The 16798-nt window shown below is 37.3% G+C and overlaps 1 protein-coding gene and 7 non-coding genes across 8 annotated transcripts; all 8 read right to left on the bottom strand.

Moving 5' to 3' along the window:
* Positions 1 to 242: 242 nt before the first annotated feature.
* On the bottom strand, positions 243 to 16798 carry LOC136263592 (PRELI domain containing protein 3B-like). Its single transcript, XM_066058218.1, has 5 exons — positions 16733 to 16798; positions 16513 to 16678; positions 16375 to 16461; positions 1643 to 1713; positions 243 to 709 (listed from the first exon to the last, which is right to left on the bottom strand). Exons 1-5 carry the CDS (start codon positions 16762 to 16764, stop codon positions 550 to 552), a joined length of 516 nt encoding a protein of 171 aa, XP_065914290.1. The 5' UTR covers positions 16765 to 16798; the 3' UTR covers positions 243 to 549.
* Positions 4446 to 4517, bottom strand: Trnad-guc (transfer RNA aspartic acid (anticodon GUC)). Its single transcript has one exon. It is a non-coding gene; the product is annotated as a tRNA-Asp (tRNA).
* Positions 5349 to 5420, bottom strand: Trnad-guc (transfer RNA aspartic acid (anticodon GUC)). The gene has a single exon. It is a non-coding gene; the product is annotated as a tRNA-Asp (tRNA).
* Trnad-guc (transfer RNA aspartic acid (anticodon GUC)) lies at positions 6168 to 6239 on the bottom strand. The gene has a single exon. It is a non-coding gene; the product is annotated as a tRNA-Asp (tRNA).
* Trnad-guc (transfer RNA aspartic acid (anticodon GUC)) lies at positions 9344 to 9415 on the bottom strand. Its single transcript has one exon. It is a non-coding gene; the product is annotated as a tRNA-Asp (tRNA).
* Trnad-guc (transfer RNA aspartic acid (anticodon GUC)) lies at positions 13378 to 13449 on the bottom strand. The gene has a single exon. It is a non-coding gene; the product is annotated as a tRNA-Asp (tRNA).
* Trnad-guc (transfer RNA aspartic acid (anticodon GUC)) lies at positions 14561 to 14632 on the bottom strand. The gene has a single exon. It is a non-coding gene; the product is annotated as a tRNA-Asp (tRNA).
* Trnad-guc (transfer RNA aspartic acid (anticodon GUC)) lies at positions 15494 to 15565 on the bottom strand. The gene has a single exon. It is a non-coding gene; the product is annotated as a tRNA-Asp (tRNA).

The following is a 16798-nucleotide window of genomic DNA, read 5'->3' as shown; positions in this document are numbered from 1 at the left end:
TAAAGAATTCCAGTGAGTTTTGCTCTACGTATACAGACTGTATCTCTACATACACATTCAATGCACTGTAGATGACAAACAGTGACTTCATTAAAAGGCAGATTTATTCTTAAATGATGAGCACTTTATTTGGCACAAGAACTATGTACTTTAACATGTTCACAGCATACTTACCTATACCTGTTCAAAAATCAAGCTATTTCTCATTTTTACATTTACAATCAATAAACTTAAGTACTATAACTGCAGTTCTTAAGGAAAGTGATGACAATAGAGTATAGTAAGGGAGACAGGACTATATACAGTAGGTAATGTTTTTGTGCATTAAATGCTTCAGTGCTGTATGTATAGAAAGTGTAACACATAGTTTTTTTGCTTTGTATACAGGGCAATAATGTTCTGCACTTAGGGAGTGTACAGGCCATATAATTACAATCTTACTTGAATGCATAACATAACTGCTCACAAGGGCAGGTACCATGCTATATATATAGAAAGTATATAAAAATACTGTTTTGTGTATAGCATATTTACAAAATCACTTCTAATTTACAGCTTTTCTTTGTTTGATTTTTCAATAATATCTATGATTGCTTGTCTCCCATTGGTAGAAGTTGATTCAAAATTTCTCACAGTCATGTCCTCAAGAGTTCCTTGTAAAAATGGTATCCCAATTACTCTAATTACTGCACACTGCTCTAGTAAAGTCCTAGAAATTAATAAAGGAACATAACCATCCATTACGTATTCACACATAGTATTGCTTTGAAGTATTGTATCAATGACAGCCTGACAGTGGTTAAAGCTTCCCCCCCCCCCCCCCCCCCTTCCCCCACACTCCCCACGGATGCAGCTACAGTGGAATTTCAAACTACTGGGAGCCATTTGGTGTCTAGATAACTGAAAAGTCTATATAACTGTTATGTTAAATAAATAAATTTACAAATTTAATATACTACTCTAACACTCACTACTCTAATAGAGCAATCATTTTGGCCTTCAGATAACTGAAGTTCCTTGGTATACAATAGAGTACAATTATAGTACTTGAGCACTTTTGAAGGATATATTTGATTTAGTGTTACAATATTAAAGGCTGTAAAATAGGGGTGGGTGGAAGGCTATAGGTGGCAACTTATAGGAGAGAGAAGTGAAGGAAAAGGCATGAGAAATGTAAGGAAAAGGTGCCAGGATCAGTTTGAGGCCAGTGAGAGCATTTGTGCATACCAGTCCCAGAAAGCATCAAGGCTGTCTGAGCTGTTACAGCAGATCGGTCTGGTGTGTATAAGAACAGCAGATTTCCACCAGTAGATTTACAAGGCTCGTGAAACACGGACAGCCCTAGCAGAGCGGGAGAATGTTAACAGAAGCTAAAATACATTACATTAAGCAAGTCCAGAGCAACAGGTAATATGGTCTACATGTATCAAGACCTCTAGAATATATGTTATTCTACATAAATAAGAGCTGATATGAATGGTCATTAATGCCACATGTAAAGTAGCCAGTAGTAAGACACTCTTAGGTTATCACTGAAAAAAGTGTGAAGCTGCCAATCTCATTAAAAGATCTTAGTTATGTGTAACAAGCCTTAGAGAGTGTGGCTATGCATTTATACAGGTACCATATTACATAGACTCACTTATTGGGATCTGCAGGGTCGGTAGAATATGTTAACTTCTCCTCAATGGTGATGAGATTGGTTAGTGATATCTGAAACACAATGTACACTGTAAATTCATTCATTGACAATCCTAATTATCAAACTTTCATGCCTACAGAATGGTAAGCAAGAATATAAAAAGGTATGGAGTATAGTCCCAAGCTCTTTATGTAACACTGGCCTAAAAATAAGGATCCCTTGATATTTATGTAACCATTGCTAATGTGTTCAAACTATAGTGGAACCTCAGTTATCCGGACCCCACTTATCCAGATTCTCGGTTAATTGATCAATGGAAATGACTGCTCTATTAGAGTAATGACTGCTCTATTAGGGTAGTTGAAAATTGTGATATTTTTTGTTATGCTATTTTATACACAGAATCAGAGATACGGACTTTTCAGACTTATGGACCACCCCTGGTCCCAAGGGGTTCAGATAACTGAGGTTCCATTGTATACAGGTTTAACTGTATACTAAGATTCATTTCATTATAAATTCCAATTGTACGTATTTCTGAAGTGCAGATTCAGCTCTATGGTAGATGATTCAATAGACAACCTCATGACTATTGCTGCCTAGCACACTGATTCATAATTATGTATTGTAAATATTAGAGCTGAGTGATAGTACCATTATCGCCATTCATGATTGATAGTAATTTTTATATCACGATAGCAATAGTATCACGATATTACTAGTAGTTATCAAAGACACTCAACCTCACCATGAATAATCCAATTACACACCATATATCTGCTTTACTAACATTGGTAAAAAAATTGTTATGTATTACAGTTGTAATCTGTGTTGTGTATGCTCTACACAGTTACCTTAACTTAACAATATCATGTTTGCTTCTTTTTTGACTAAGCACAGGTATGCATAATTTATCACGATAGTATGATGGCATACTATCATAATCACGACTGTCACTTGCTATCATGATATTCAATAGATCACAACTATCGCTCAACTGTATATCACCCAAAAACCAATCTCACTTCTCCTTCACGCAGTGTTACAGCATAATTAAGCCCAAAAATTTATTCAGACTGACCAAAAACCCTTCCAACAAATTTCCACAAAATAAAGAATGTAACTGAATTTTCTGTCCTAGACTAATACAGTGGAACCTGTGTTACGGTCACCAGGATTAAGCGGTCACCTTTGCATAATGGCCATGGTCACGAGGTCCCAAATATTTTCCCATACAAATGTATGTATTGTGGTCTGCATTAAGCGGTCACCTGTCTAACGCGTATAACAGCCAACCAAGAATTCACCTATGAATCACTGTATGCATAACTTTATCCTTCGTATAGCGGTCGCTTCCTTTTACGGTGGCTTGTTGAGCCAATGGTCTGACACCACCGTTTCAATTAATACACAATTATCACACTTCCTGCCTTTCAATGAATGCTATATAAACTATCAGGCTTCACTGCTTAAACATATTCAATAGCCATAACCAACATTCATAGCAAGCTCACCTTAGTCTCGCGTAGTCAGACCCTTTTCTTTCTTTTGTGTGGGGGCGGGAAAGAAAAGGGTCTGGTGAACATCATCGTTGGGCTATCCCGAGATTGTGGGCATTCTACTGTGCAGCTTCCGGATTGTTGATTGGCACGAATGACGTGATTTGCTAATATTTGCATCCTGTTACCATAGCTACTACTGAAATATCTATGGTAACAGGACGCAAATGCAACAGATCACGTCATTTGCACTAAACAACAACCCGGAAGCTGCACAGTAGAACCTCTACAATCTCAGGATAGCCCAACAACGATGCTATACTATGTTCACCAGACCCTTTTCTTTCCCCGCCCCCACACAAAAGAAAGAAAAGGGCCTGGCTACGCGAGACTAAGCTCACCTTGCCCTTTCTGTATAAAGACTAGTAAAATTATTACTGTATTGCGGTTGGCGTGAGCCTCTTAATAATAATTACTCATTTATAATGGTCATAGCCACTAAAATGCTGCAGACCACCTTATGCAGGTTTTCTCTATAGCAGCCACCTGTATATAAAGGCCAGATATATCTGGTCCCAAGGTGACCATTATAGACAGGTTCCATTTGCCAAGCATACTGTACTGTTACTCAGCTATGGTTATCATCACTTCAGCCTAAGACATGCATCTACGGTGCATGCTACAGTAGGTGGACTTACCAGTGTCCTCCTTTGTGTCCCATTTCTTTGTCCTCTAATGTGTCATGGCTTCATTGCTGGCTATCATGAGAATGATCTGTAATTTCTGCTTCTTGTACTGTTCTACATTTTCACGCTGTGTAACATAGCTGAAAACAAGGAAGAATGGCTGTGAAGGAGTATGTTCTTTTTTAAATATTGTAAACTGTTTAGTTCTCCATTCGTAGGGGAGTACAAATATAGAAATGCAAGCAATTCACTAAAATACGAGAGAACAAGTGAACTAGTTGGCAGGAAATTGAGTGACAGACAGAGATAATTACCACTGTATTACCACTATTTGCCATGTTTTCTGCACACTTTACTGTTCTGCTGCAAACTGCATGCATGCACTGTGGTATAACCTACAATTACATTGCTACTGACATTAATCAATAACAACTCTGGGGAAATGAGCCCCGGTCTCCTGTGTGACAGACAGGGATACTCACCACTATACTACCACGGAAACGTGAATTTGAGGAATGTGCAAAAATGACATGTTTTGGTCAAGCGTTCACAAATTAGTACATTTGAAAATAAGACACTTCAAATAAGTATTTTGAAAAAAAAGAAATAAAAAAAAAACTCCTTGGCAGGGAATCGAACCCCGGTCTCCTGTGTGACAGACAGGGATACTCACCACTATACTACCAAGGAATTGTATATTTGGGGATTAGAGGAACGTTAATTTGAGGAATGTGTGAAAATGATAGTTTTTTGTTCAGCTGGTCACATACATATTATGTACATTTAAAAATATGACACTTCAAAACATGAATTTGAGAACTGTGTAAAAAGCATACACCGGTAGGTTTTTTGCTCAGGCATCTTTAGTAAATATTAATTTTGAAAAGCATGGCACTTCAAAAAAAAAAAGAAACAGAAAAAAAAACTTCTTAACCTCAGCTGTGTGACAGACAGGGACACTCACTACTACATCATCAAGGAACTGTATATTGGGGAATTGAGGAACATGACCTTGAGAAATGTGCAAAAATGACAGGTTTTGCTCAGGCGTTCACAAATTTGCATCTATAGCAATAGACTGTACATTTGCAAACATGATACTTCAAATAAGCACTTTGAAACATAAAAACAAACTCCTTGGCAGGGAATTGCACCCTGGTCTCCTGTGTGACAGATAGGGATACTCACCACTATACTACCTATTAGGGTATTTGAAGAACGTAAATTTGAGGAATGTGCAGAAATGATGAGTTTTGCTCAGGCATTCACAAATTATCTTTAGTGAACAATAGACTCTACATTTGAAAAACATGATACTTCAATAAAAGAAAAAAGCTTGGCAGGGAATCGAACCCTGGTCTCCCATGTGATAGACAGGAATATACTACCAAGGAACTGTGTGTTTGGGGATTTGAGGAGCAGAATGTGTAAGCTGGTCCCACAAATTATCTTTAGCAAATAGACTGTACATTTGAAAATATGGCACTTCAAAAAAAGCACTTTGGAAAAAAAAGAAAAAAACTCCTTGGCGGGGAATTGAACCCCGGTCTCCTGTGTGACAGACAGGGATACTCACCACTATACTACCAAGGAACTGTACATTGGAGGATATGAGGAACATGAATTAGAGGAATGTGCAAAAATGACTTGCTCAGCCACTTCTCAGATCTCAGATAGACTGTACAATTGAAAATATGACATTTCAAAAAGCACAAAACAAACAAATAAAAATCTCCTTGGCAGTGAATTGAACCCCGGTCTCCTATGTGATAGACAGGAAACTTACCACTATACTGCCAAGGAATTGAGTAATATGAATTTGAGGAATGTGCAAAAATGACAGGTTTTGCTGAAGTGTTCACAAATTTGCATCTTTAGCAATAGACTGTACATTTGCAAATATGATACCTCAATAAGCACTTTGAAACAAAAAATAAACTCCTTGGCAGGGAACTGAACCCTGGTCTCCTGTGTGACAGATAGGGATACTCACCACTATACTACCTATTAGGGTATTTGAGGAACGTAAAATGAGGAAATGATGAGTATTGCTCAGTCCTTCACAAATTATCTTTAGTGACAAATAGACTCTACATTTGAAAAACATGATACTTCAATAAAAAAATAAATAAATAAAAAACTTGGCAGGGAATCGAATCCTGGTCTCTTGTGTGACAGACGGGAATATACTACCAATGAACTGTGTTTGGGGAATTGAGGAACAGAATGTGTGAGTTTTTGCACAGCTGGTCTCGCGAATTACCTTTAGCAAATAGACTGTACATTTGAAAATATATGACACTTCAAAAAAGCATTTTGTAAAAAGAAAAAGAAAAAAAACTCCTTGGCGGGGAATCGAACCCCGGTCTCCTGTGTGACAGACAGGGATACTCACCACTATACTACCAAGGAACTATACATTAGGGGATATGAGGAACATGAATTTGAAGAATGTGCAAAAATGACTTGCTCAGTCACTTCTCAGATAGACTATACAATTGAAAATATGACATTTCAAAAAAAAACAAAAAAACTTAAACAAACAAATAAAAATCTCCTTGGCAGTGAATCAAACTCCAGTCTCCTATGTGACAGACAGGGATACTCACCACTATACTACCAAGGAATTGGAATTGAAGAACATGAATTTGAGGAATGTGGGAAAATGACAGGTTCTGCTCAGGCATTCACAAATTTGTACATTTGAAAAGATGACACTTCAAATAAGTACTTTGAAAAAAAAAAGAAACAAAAAAAACAAAAACAAACAGGCGTCTTTAGTAAATATACAGGTGTATTCTACATTAATTTTGAAAAACATGACAATTCAAAAAAAAAAAGAAAGAAAAATAACTCCTTGGCAGGGAACCAATCCCTGCATGGTCTCCTGTGTGACAGATACTCACCACTATATCACCAAGGAATTGTATGTATATTTGGGGAATTGAGGAACATGAATTTGAGGAATGTACAAAAATGACAGGTTTTGCTCAGGCGTTCACAAATTTGCATTTTAAGCAAATAGACTGTACATTTGCAAAAACGACACTTCAAATAAGTACTTTGAAACAAAAAAACTCCTTGGAGAGGAATTGCACCCTGGTCTCCTGTGTGACAGATAGGGATACTAACCACTATACTACCAAGAGTTAATAATAGTGGAGGGGAGAGTGTCTAACGCTCTATAGGGCTGTATAAAATGAGCGCGTTTGAGCTAAAGGGCTTCAGCAATCTTAACAAGCGACGTGTTAACGCATTCAATTATGGTTACGCGGCCGGCGCAATACTCATTCAGAAAAGAGTGTATCGATAGCAGTTCACGTGAGAAGCGAGTGTTATAAAATGGCGTCCGTTCATGGTTCTCAGTCGAAGATATCAAATTGTGGCGGTACACGTGAGAGTGGAAAACAGATTCTAGTGGAAGAAGAAACATCATCTCGATGGGAAGTAGGAAAACCGTCGTTCGAAGACGCGATGCGGTGTTACCTGGTCTTCCATGTTGGAACCAAATACCACTATCAGCACTTCCCAAATATCAATTCTAGTGTTCATGAACTTGTGCAGCATCGTTGATGTGACCTGACAAAAGTGACGATTGGTTCTAGTTGTCAAGTGTAGAGAATGCGACTAAACACGAGATTATCCGTGGTGAAGCCCTTTAGCTCCCACGCGCTCATTTTATGCAGCCCTATGCAGCGTTAGACACTCTCCCCTCCACTATTATTAACTTTTGATACTACCTATTAGGGTATTTGAGGAACGTAAATTTGAGGAATGTGTGGAAATGATGAGTTTTGCTCAGGTATTCACAAATTATCTTTAGTGACAAATAGGCTCTACATTTGAAAAACATGATACTTCAATAAAAAGAAAAAAAAACTTGGCAGGGAATCAAATCCTGGTCTCCTATGTGATAGACGGGAACATACTACCAAGGAACTGTGTATTAGGAGATTTTAGGAACAGAATGTGTGAGTTTTGGCACAGCTGGTCTCACAAATTACCTTTAGCAAATAAACTATACATTCGAAAATATGGCACTTCAAAAAAGCATTTTGAGGGGGGAAAAAGAATTAAAAAAAAAAACAACTTGGCGGGGAATCGAACCCCGGTCTCCTGTGTAACAGACAGGGATACTCACCACTATACTACCAAGGAACTATACATTAAAGGATCTGAAGAACATGAATTTGAAGGATGTACAAACTGACTTGCTCAGCCACTTCTCAGATAGACTGTACAATTGAAAATATGACATTTCAAAAAGCAAATAAAAATCTCCTTGGCAGTGAATTGAACCCCGGTCTCCTTTGTGGTAGACAGGAAACTCACCACTATAATGCCAAGGAATTGAGCAATATGAATTTGAGGAATGTGCAAAAATCAGGGTTTTTACAAATTACTGTATCTATAGTAGCAATTAGACTCTATGTTTGAAAAACAACAAAAAAACCCCTTGGCGGGGAGTTGAACCCGGTCTCCTGTGTGACAGACAGAGATACTCACCACTATACTACCAAGGAATTGTAGATTTGGGGATTTGAGGAACGTTAATTTGAGGAACGTTAATTTGTGGAATGTGTGAAAATGATAGTTTTTTGTTCAGCTGGTCACATACATATTATGTACAATTGAAAATATTACACTTCAAAACAAACAAAAAAACCTCTTTGGCATGAATTGAATGCTGGTCTCCTTTGTGACAGACAGGGAAACTATACTATATACTAAGGAACTACTTACTGTATTTGGAAACATGTATTTGAGGACTGTGTGAAAAGCGAAGGTTTTTGCTCAGGCATCTTTAGTAAATATATTCTACATTAATTTTGGAAAACATGACACATCAAATAAAATAAAACTCTATGCTAGGGAACTTCTGCTGTGTGACAGACAGGGATATTCACCACTATATCACTAAGGAGCTACACATTAGGGGATATGAGGAACATGAATTTGAAGAATTCATGTGCAAAAATGACTTGCTCAGCCACTTCTCAGATATACTGTACAATTGAAAATATGACGTTTCAAAAGGCACAAAACAAATAAATAAAATATCTTTGGCAGTGAATCGAACTCCAGTCTCCTATGTGATCCTATGTGATGGACAGAAAACTCACCACTATACTACCAAGAAATTATACATTTTGGGATTTGAGGAATGCTAATTTGAGGAACGATGGTTTTTTGCTCAGCTTGTTACATATTATCTAGCTTTCTCAAATAGAATGTACATTTGAAAATATGACAAACAAATTATGCAAATAGACTCTACATTTGAAAAACATGATACTTAAATAAAAATATTTTTTTTTTAAAAACTTGGCAGGGAATCAAACCCTGGTCTCCTATGTGACCGACAGGAATGTACTACCAAGGAACTGTGTGTTTGGGGACTTGAGGAACAGAATGTGCGAGTTTTTGCACAACTGGTCTCACAAATTACCTTTAGCAAAGACATTTTGAAGTGTCTTTTGAAAATATGACACTTCAAAAATGTACTTTGAAAAAAACTCCTTGGCGGGGAATCGAACCCCGGTCTCCTGTGTGACAGACAGGGATACTCACCACTATACTACCAAGGAACTGTACATTAGGGGATATGAGGAACATGAATTTGAAGAATGTGCAAAAATGACTTGCTCAGTCACTTCTCAGATAAACTGTACAATTGAAAATATGACATTTCAAAAAAAAAAACTTAAACAAACAAACAAATAAAAATCTTTTTGGCAGTGAATCAAACTCCAGTCTCCTATGTGATAGACACATTAGACAGGAAACTCACTACTATACTGCCAAGGAATTGAGCAAAATGAATTTGAGGAATGTGCAAAAATCACGGGTTTTCACAAATCTATAGTAACAATTAGACTCTACGTTTGAAAAAAAATTTTTATTAAACTTCTTGGTGGGGATATCAAACCCCGGTCTTCTGTGTGACAGACAGGGATACTCAACACTATACTACCGGAATTGAGGAACGTGAATTAGAGGAATGTGTAAAAATGACAGGTTTTGCTTGGCGTTCACAAATTTGTACATTTGAAAAGATGACACTTCAAATAAGCACTTTGAAGAAAAAAGAAACGAAAAAGCACAAACTCCTTGGCAGGGAATCGAACCCCAGTCTCCTGTGTGACAGACAGGGATACTCACCACTACACTTATATAATTGGGGATTTGAGGAATGCTAATTTGAGGAACAATGGTTTTTTGTTCAGCTGGTTACATATTATCTTTCTCAAATAGAATGTATATTTGAAAATATGACAAACAAACAAAACAACCAATTGGTGAATCAAACCCCGGTTTCCTTTGTAACAGACTACTATACTACTTACCAAGGAACTATATATTTGGAAACAGGAATGTGCGAAAAGCATAGGTTTTTGCTCAGACATCTTTAGTAAATATATGCTACATTAATTTTGAAAAATATGACACTTCAAAAAGAAAAAGAAAGAAAAATAAAACTCCTTGGTAGGGAACCTTGGCTGTGTGAGACAGGGATACTCACCATTACATAACCAAGGAACTGTATATCTGGGGAATTGAGGAACGTGGATTCGAGGAATGTGCAAGAATGACAGGAGAGTATTTAATCTGGATAACCCGCCCACGTACAATAATCACGGAACGAAAAAGCCACCTTGCAACGAAGTGATCAGCCCAGATTAAGCTTCCTGGCCTATACTGAGTTTAATAAAGACAGATTCTATTAGCCACACCAAAAAACCTAACTTTGAGTGCAATATTGTATGGCTTCTCGAGTGTAATGGCATTTTGGCAAGAAGAAATGGCCTGGTTTGGGTTGTTTCCATCCGAAAATGAAATCAAAAATAGGTCATGGACACGCACAATGATCCATTCAGCAAGCCTTGCAACTTTTTATCCCAGGATTCTCCTTGTAAACTTCGCTATGTCTGTGAAAGAATAATATTATGAATAATAATAATAATATGAACAAATGGGCACATTTCAGTTTTGTCTGAAATACACATACCATTTCCTTTTCATTTAATACTTACTAGTGGACCTATACCCATTGCAAAGGACCACCAGAAGGTTGTTTTGAGTTGAAGGATGCTTTTCAAGGTGGTTTTTAGGTGTGCATTCTATTAGGATTTTTGCAAAAAACATGCTATTATGAACTCACTATCGTGGTTCATGATAATTCGATTATCGAGTTGCTTTTTGCACAAGAGCAACCACAAAGCCATTATATAACTTTGAAGTGCAAAAATCAGCCTAAATGTGTAATTTCACTACTTTACAGGCTAGGACTGTTTATAACAACACAATAAACATCGCCAACCTGTTTACAGTTGAAGCGATGATCACCAAGTTGGGTTATAAACATTGCCAACCTGTTTACAGTTGAAGCGGTGATCATCAAGTCGGGTTGTCCAGCATTTGAGCAAGTGTGCATGCGCATAGACATGAGGTCACTGTTTCGAGGTGTAAAAAAGTAGCAACATCCCACTCCAACCACCCCTCACCAACCATATCTCCTTATTTATAAGCTTGCTACACTGCTCCTCTGAAGAATACTGTGACTGCAGCTCTATTGGAGTATTTGGAGCGGACTGCTCTGTTGGGTCTTTTAGCCAGGTATTCAGGGGGCCCTTCCTGGGGCAAAATGTCCCAGTTGCCTCCCCCCCCCCCCCCGTGGGTGGCCCTGCAGACGGGAACATACTACCAAGGAACTGTGTATTTGGGGATATGAGGAACAGAAGTGTGAGTTTTTTCACAGCTGGTCTCACAAATTATCTTTAGAAAAAAGACTGTACATTTGAAAATATTACACTTCAAAAAAGCACTTTGAAAAAAATAAACTTGGCAGGGAATTGAACCCCGGTCTCCTGTGTGACAGACAGGGATACTCACCACTATACTACCAAGGAACTGTACATTAAAGGATATGAGGAACATGAATTTGAAGAATGTGCAAAAATGACTTGCTCAGCCACTTCTCAAATAGACTATACAATTGAAAATATGACATTTCAAAAAGCACAAAAGAAACAAATAAAAATCTCCTTGGCAGTGAATCGAACCCTGGTCTTCTATGTGATAGACAGGAAACTTACCACTATACTGCCAAGGAATTGAGCAATATGAATTTGAGGAATGTGCAAAAATGACAGATTTTGGTCAAGCATTCACAAATTTGTACATTTGAAAATATGACACTTCAAATAAGTATTTTAAAAAAAGAAACCAAAAAAATCTACTCCTTGGCGGGGAATCGAACCCCGGTCTCCAGTGTGACAGACAGGGATACTCACTACTATACTACCAAGGAACTGTCTATTTGAAGATTTGAGGAATGATGGTTTTCTGTTCAGCTGGTTACGCATTATCTTTCTCTGTACATTTGAAGATACAGGTACGGTATAACAAAAAAAAAACCTCTTTAGTGGTGAATCGAACCTCGGTCTCCTGTGTAGCAGACAGACCACTATACTATGTACCAAGGAACTATATATTTGGAAACATGAATTTGAGGAATGTGTGAAAAGCAAAGACTTTTGCTCAGGCGTCTTTAGTAAATAACAGGTGTATTAATTTTGAAAAACATGACAATTCAAAAAAAAAAAATACAAAAAACAACTCCTTGGCAGGGAACCAATCCCTGCATGGTCTCCTGTGTGACAGACAGGGATACTCACCACTACATCACCAAGGAATTGTATGTATATTTGGGGAATTGAGAACATGAATTTGAGGAATGTGCAAATATGACAGGTTTAACTCAGGTGTTCACAAATTTGCATCTTTAGCAATAGACTGTACATTTGCAAACATGACACTTCAAATAAGCACTTTGAAACAAACAAACAAAAACAAAACTCCTTGGCAGGGAACTGAATCCTGGTCTCCTGTGTGACAGACAGGGATACTCACCACTATACTACGTATTAGGGTACAGTATTTGAGGAACGTAATTTTGAGGAATGTGCGGAAATGATGAGTTGTGCTCAGGCATTCAACAGACAGGGAAACTATACTACATACCAAACATGAATTTGAAGAATGTGCAAAAATGACAGGTTTTGCTCAGGCGTTCACAAATTTGCATCTTTAGCAATAGACTGTACATTTACAAACATGACACTTCAAATAAGCACTTAAAAAAAAAACAAAAAAAACTCCTTGGCGAGGAATTGAACCCTGGTCTCCTGTGTGACAGATAGGGATACTCACCACTGTACTACCTATTAGGGTATTTGAGGAACGTAAATTTGAGGAATGTGCGGAAATGATGAGTTTTGCTCAAGTGTTCACAAATTATCTTTAGTGAACAATAGACTCTACATTTGAAAAACATGATATACTTCAATAAAAGAAAACAGCTTGGCAGCGAATCGAACCCTGGTCTCCTATGTGATAGACAGGAATATACTACCAAGGAACTGTGTGTTTGGGGATTTGAGGAGCAGAATGTGTAAGTTGGTCCCACAAATTATCTTTAGCAAATAGACTGTACATTTGAAAATATGACACTTCAAAAAAGCACTTTGGAAAAAAAAGAAGAAAAAAACTCCTTGGCGGGGAATCGAACCCCGGTCTCCTGTGTGACAGACAGGGATACTCACCACTATACTACCAAGGAACCATACATTAGCAGGTATGAGGAACATGAATTTGAAGAATGCGCAAAAATGATTTGTTCAGCCACTTCTCAGATAGACTGTACAATTGAAAATATGACATTTCAAAAAGCACAAAGCAAACAAATAAAAAATCTCCTTGGCAGTGAATTGAACCCCGGTCTCCTTTGTGATAGACAGGAAACTCACCACTATACTGCCAAGGAATTGAGCAATATGAATTTGAGGAATGTGCGAAATTACGGGTTTATTTGAAATTTTTTTAAAAAAACTCCTTGGCGGGGATATCAAATCCAGGTCTCCTGTGTGACAGACAGGGATACTCACCACTATACTACCAAGGAATTATGTATTTGAGGATTTGAGGAATGCTAATTTGAGGAACAATGGTTTTTTGTTTAGCTGGTTACATACATATTATCTTTCTCAAATAGAATGTACATTTGAAAATATGACAAAAAAAAAGAAAACCTCTTTAGTGGTGATCGAATCCCGGTTTCCTTTGTAACAGACAGACTATACTACACTGCATACCAAGGAACTATATATTTGGAAACATGAATTTGAGGAATGTGCAAACAGCATAGATTGTTGCTCAGGTGTCTTTAGTAACATTAATTTTGAAAAACATGACACTTCAAAAAAAAAACTTGGTAGGGAACCAATCTTTTGCATTATCTCCTGTGTGACAGATAGGGATACTCACCACTCTACTACCTATTAGGGTATTACGAGCACACCAGCAGGGCTGACTGCTCAGTAAACAATAATAATAATAGTATTTGAGGAACGTAAATTTGAGGAATGTGCAGAAATGATGAGTTTTACTCAGGCATTCACAAATTATCTTTAGTGGCAAATAGACTCTACATTTGAAAAACATGATACTTCAATAAAAGAAAACCAGGGAATTGAACCCTGGTCTCATATGTGACAGAAGGGAAGATACTACCAAGGAAATGCGTGTTTGGGGATTTTAGGAACAGAATGTGTGAGTTTTTGCTCACCTGGTCTCACAAATTATCTTTAGCAAATAGACTGTACATTTGAAAATATTACGCTTCAAAAAAGCACTTTAAAAAAAAAATAAATAAATAAAAAAGAACAAAACAACTCCTTGGCGGGGAATTGAACCCCGGTCTCCTGTGTGACAGACAGGGATACTCACCACTATACTACCAAGGAACTATACATTAGGGGATATGAGGAACATGAATTTGAAGGAATGTGCAAAAAAGACTTGCTCAGCCACTTCTCAGATAGACTGTACAATTGAAAATATGACATTTCAAAAAGCACAAAACAAATAAACAAAAATCTCCTTGGCAGCAAATTGAACCCCGGTCTCCTATGTGATAGACAAGAAACTCACCACTATACTACCAAGGAATTATATATTTGGGGATTTGAGGAATGCTAATTTGAGGAACGATGGTTTCTTGTTCAGCTGGTTACATAATTATCTTTCTCAAATAGAACATACATTAGAAAATATGACAAACAAACAAAAAACACCTTTTTAGCGGTGAACCGAACCCCGGTCTCCTTTGTAACAGACAGACTACTATATTACATACCAAGGAACTATATATTTGGAAACAAGAATTTGAGGAATGTGTGAAAAGCAAAGATTTTTGCCCAGGCATCTTTAGTAAATATATTCTACATTAATTTTGAAAAACATGACACCTCAAAAAAAAAAAAAAAAAAATTTAGCAGGGAACCAATCCCTATGTGGTCTCCTATGTGACACACAGGGATATTCACCACAAAGTACTAATAATAAATAATATGTAATATATCACCAAGGAATTGTATGAATATTTGGGGAATCGAGGAACATGAATTTGAGGAATGCGCAAAAATGACAGGTTTTGCTCCAGTGTTCACAAATTTGCATCTTTAGCAAATAGACTGTACATTACACTTCAAATAAGAAACAAAACACAAACTCCTTGGTGGGGAATTGAACAGTATTTTTTTGCTGAGCCACTTACCAACTATCCTTCTCAAATAGACTGTACATTTGAAACACACACAAAAAAAATCCTTGGCAGGGAATCAAACCCCGGTCTCCTGTGTGACAGACAGGGATACTCACCACTATACTACCAAGGAATTATATCATTGGGTATTTGAGGACCACGAATTTGAGGAATGACGGGTTTTTGTTCAGCCACTCACAGCAAGTAGCCTTACATTTGAGAATTCGTGACACCTCAAAAACATTAAAAAAAATAAAGCTTCTTGGCAAGGAACGGGGAATCAAACCCCAGTCTCCTGTGTGAGAGACATGAATACTCACCACTACTATACTACCAAGGAACTGCACATTTATGCATGGCTACTATGATGGAAATCATATAGCAGATTATTCAAGTTTGGTCCAAATATACAAATACATGTCAATCAATTTTGCAATACTGTAGAGAGTTGATTATCCCAAACTAAACTACAAACAAGTTATTAATTGTACATATAAAGCTTTGTTCTACGTAACACAACAACTCTAATTGAATGGTCATTTTGTAGTTCGTAATATTTCATATAAACAACTCTCTACAGACTGTAAAGACCATCATGATGTTGAATTATACAACAGTAGCAACAATGCACACACACAAAAACCTTCACAAAAGCATACTAAGCATTAGACACACTAAGCATTAGACACACTAAGCATTAGACACACTAAGCATTAGACACACTAAGCATTAGACACACTAAGCATTAGACACACTAAGCATTAGACACACTAGCTAGACCGCTTATCTCTGTGTTTAGGTAGGGGAAAACAGTCTGGTGAGATAACAATAATTATCTTGTGCAAGCATAAGGCAGACTGGAGGTGGTACTCAAAATACAGGGAAAAGCAGTTTGGTCACACAAAACTATAAACCACATAAACACGAGGTATTGTTGCATACATTTTGTGTTCGTAGTACTAGTGTTTTCTCACTTAGGTCTAACCAAGACTGCTCGTTTCCATGCAGAAAACCACAATCCCCAACAATCTGTATGACAGCAACACAATGGTTACTTATCATGATATGAGCCATACTAACCTTTTTTACTAGGTAGGGCAAATTCCAATTCATGGTTAGCAATCTTTTTGTAAAGATTTTCTTGCAAGACACCTTTCTTTCCACGACATCATTTGCTATCACTTTAGGATTGTATGGATTTGGGTATTTCCTATACGCTGCTTGCACTACCTGGTCCCATGGATATCTGTTTACAATCACTTTACAATTTTGCTCTGAACTGAACAATACAGTTGCTTACTCGAATACAAAATTCGATGACCAAATTCTCATGATTTTACAAACCCACAATTAAAAGTTATATATT

The sequence above is a fragment of the Dysidea avara genome, chromosome 8, assembly GCF_963678975.1.
Source record: "Dysidea avara chromosome 8, odDysAvar1.4, whole genome shotgun sequence".
Lineage (NCBI taxonomy): Eukaryota > Metazoa > Porifera > Demospongiae > Dictyoceratida > Dysideidae > Dysidea > Dysidea avara.
Note: the sequence above shows the minus strand (reverse complement) of the source record. Positions and strands in the feature narration are given on the sequence as shown.

Excerpts from the sequence above, each read along its gene's own strand:
- LOC136263592 (XM_066058218.1), bottom strand. The coding sequence starts at position 16,764 with ATGAGAATTTGGTCATCGAATTTTGTATTCGA. Across the intron at positions 1,714-16,374 it reads TAGTACTACGAACACAAAAT|ATATCACTAACCAATCTCAT; the intron begins GTATGCAACAAT and ends ATTGTGTTTCAG. Across the intron at positions 710-1,642 it reads GACCCTGCAGATCCCAATAA|GACTTTACTAGAGCAGTGTG; the intron begins GTGAGTCTATGT and ends ATTAATTTCTAG.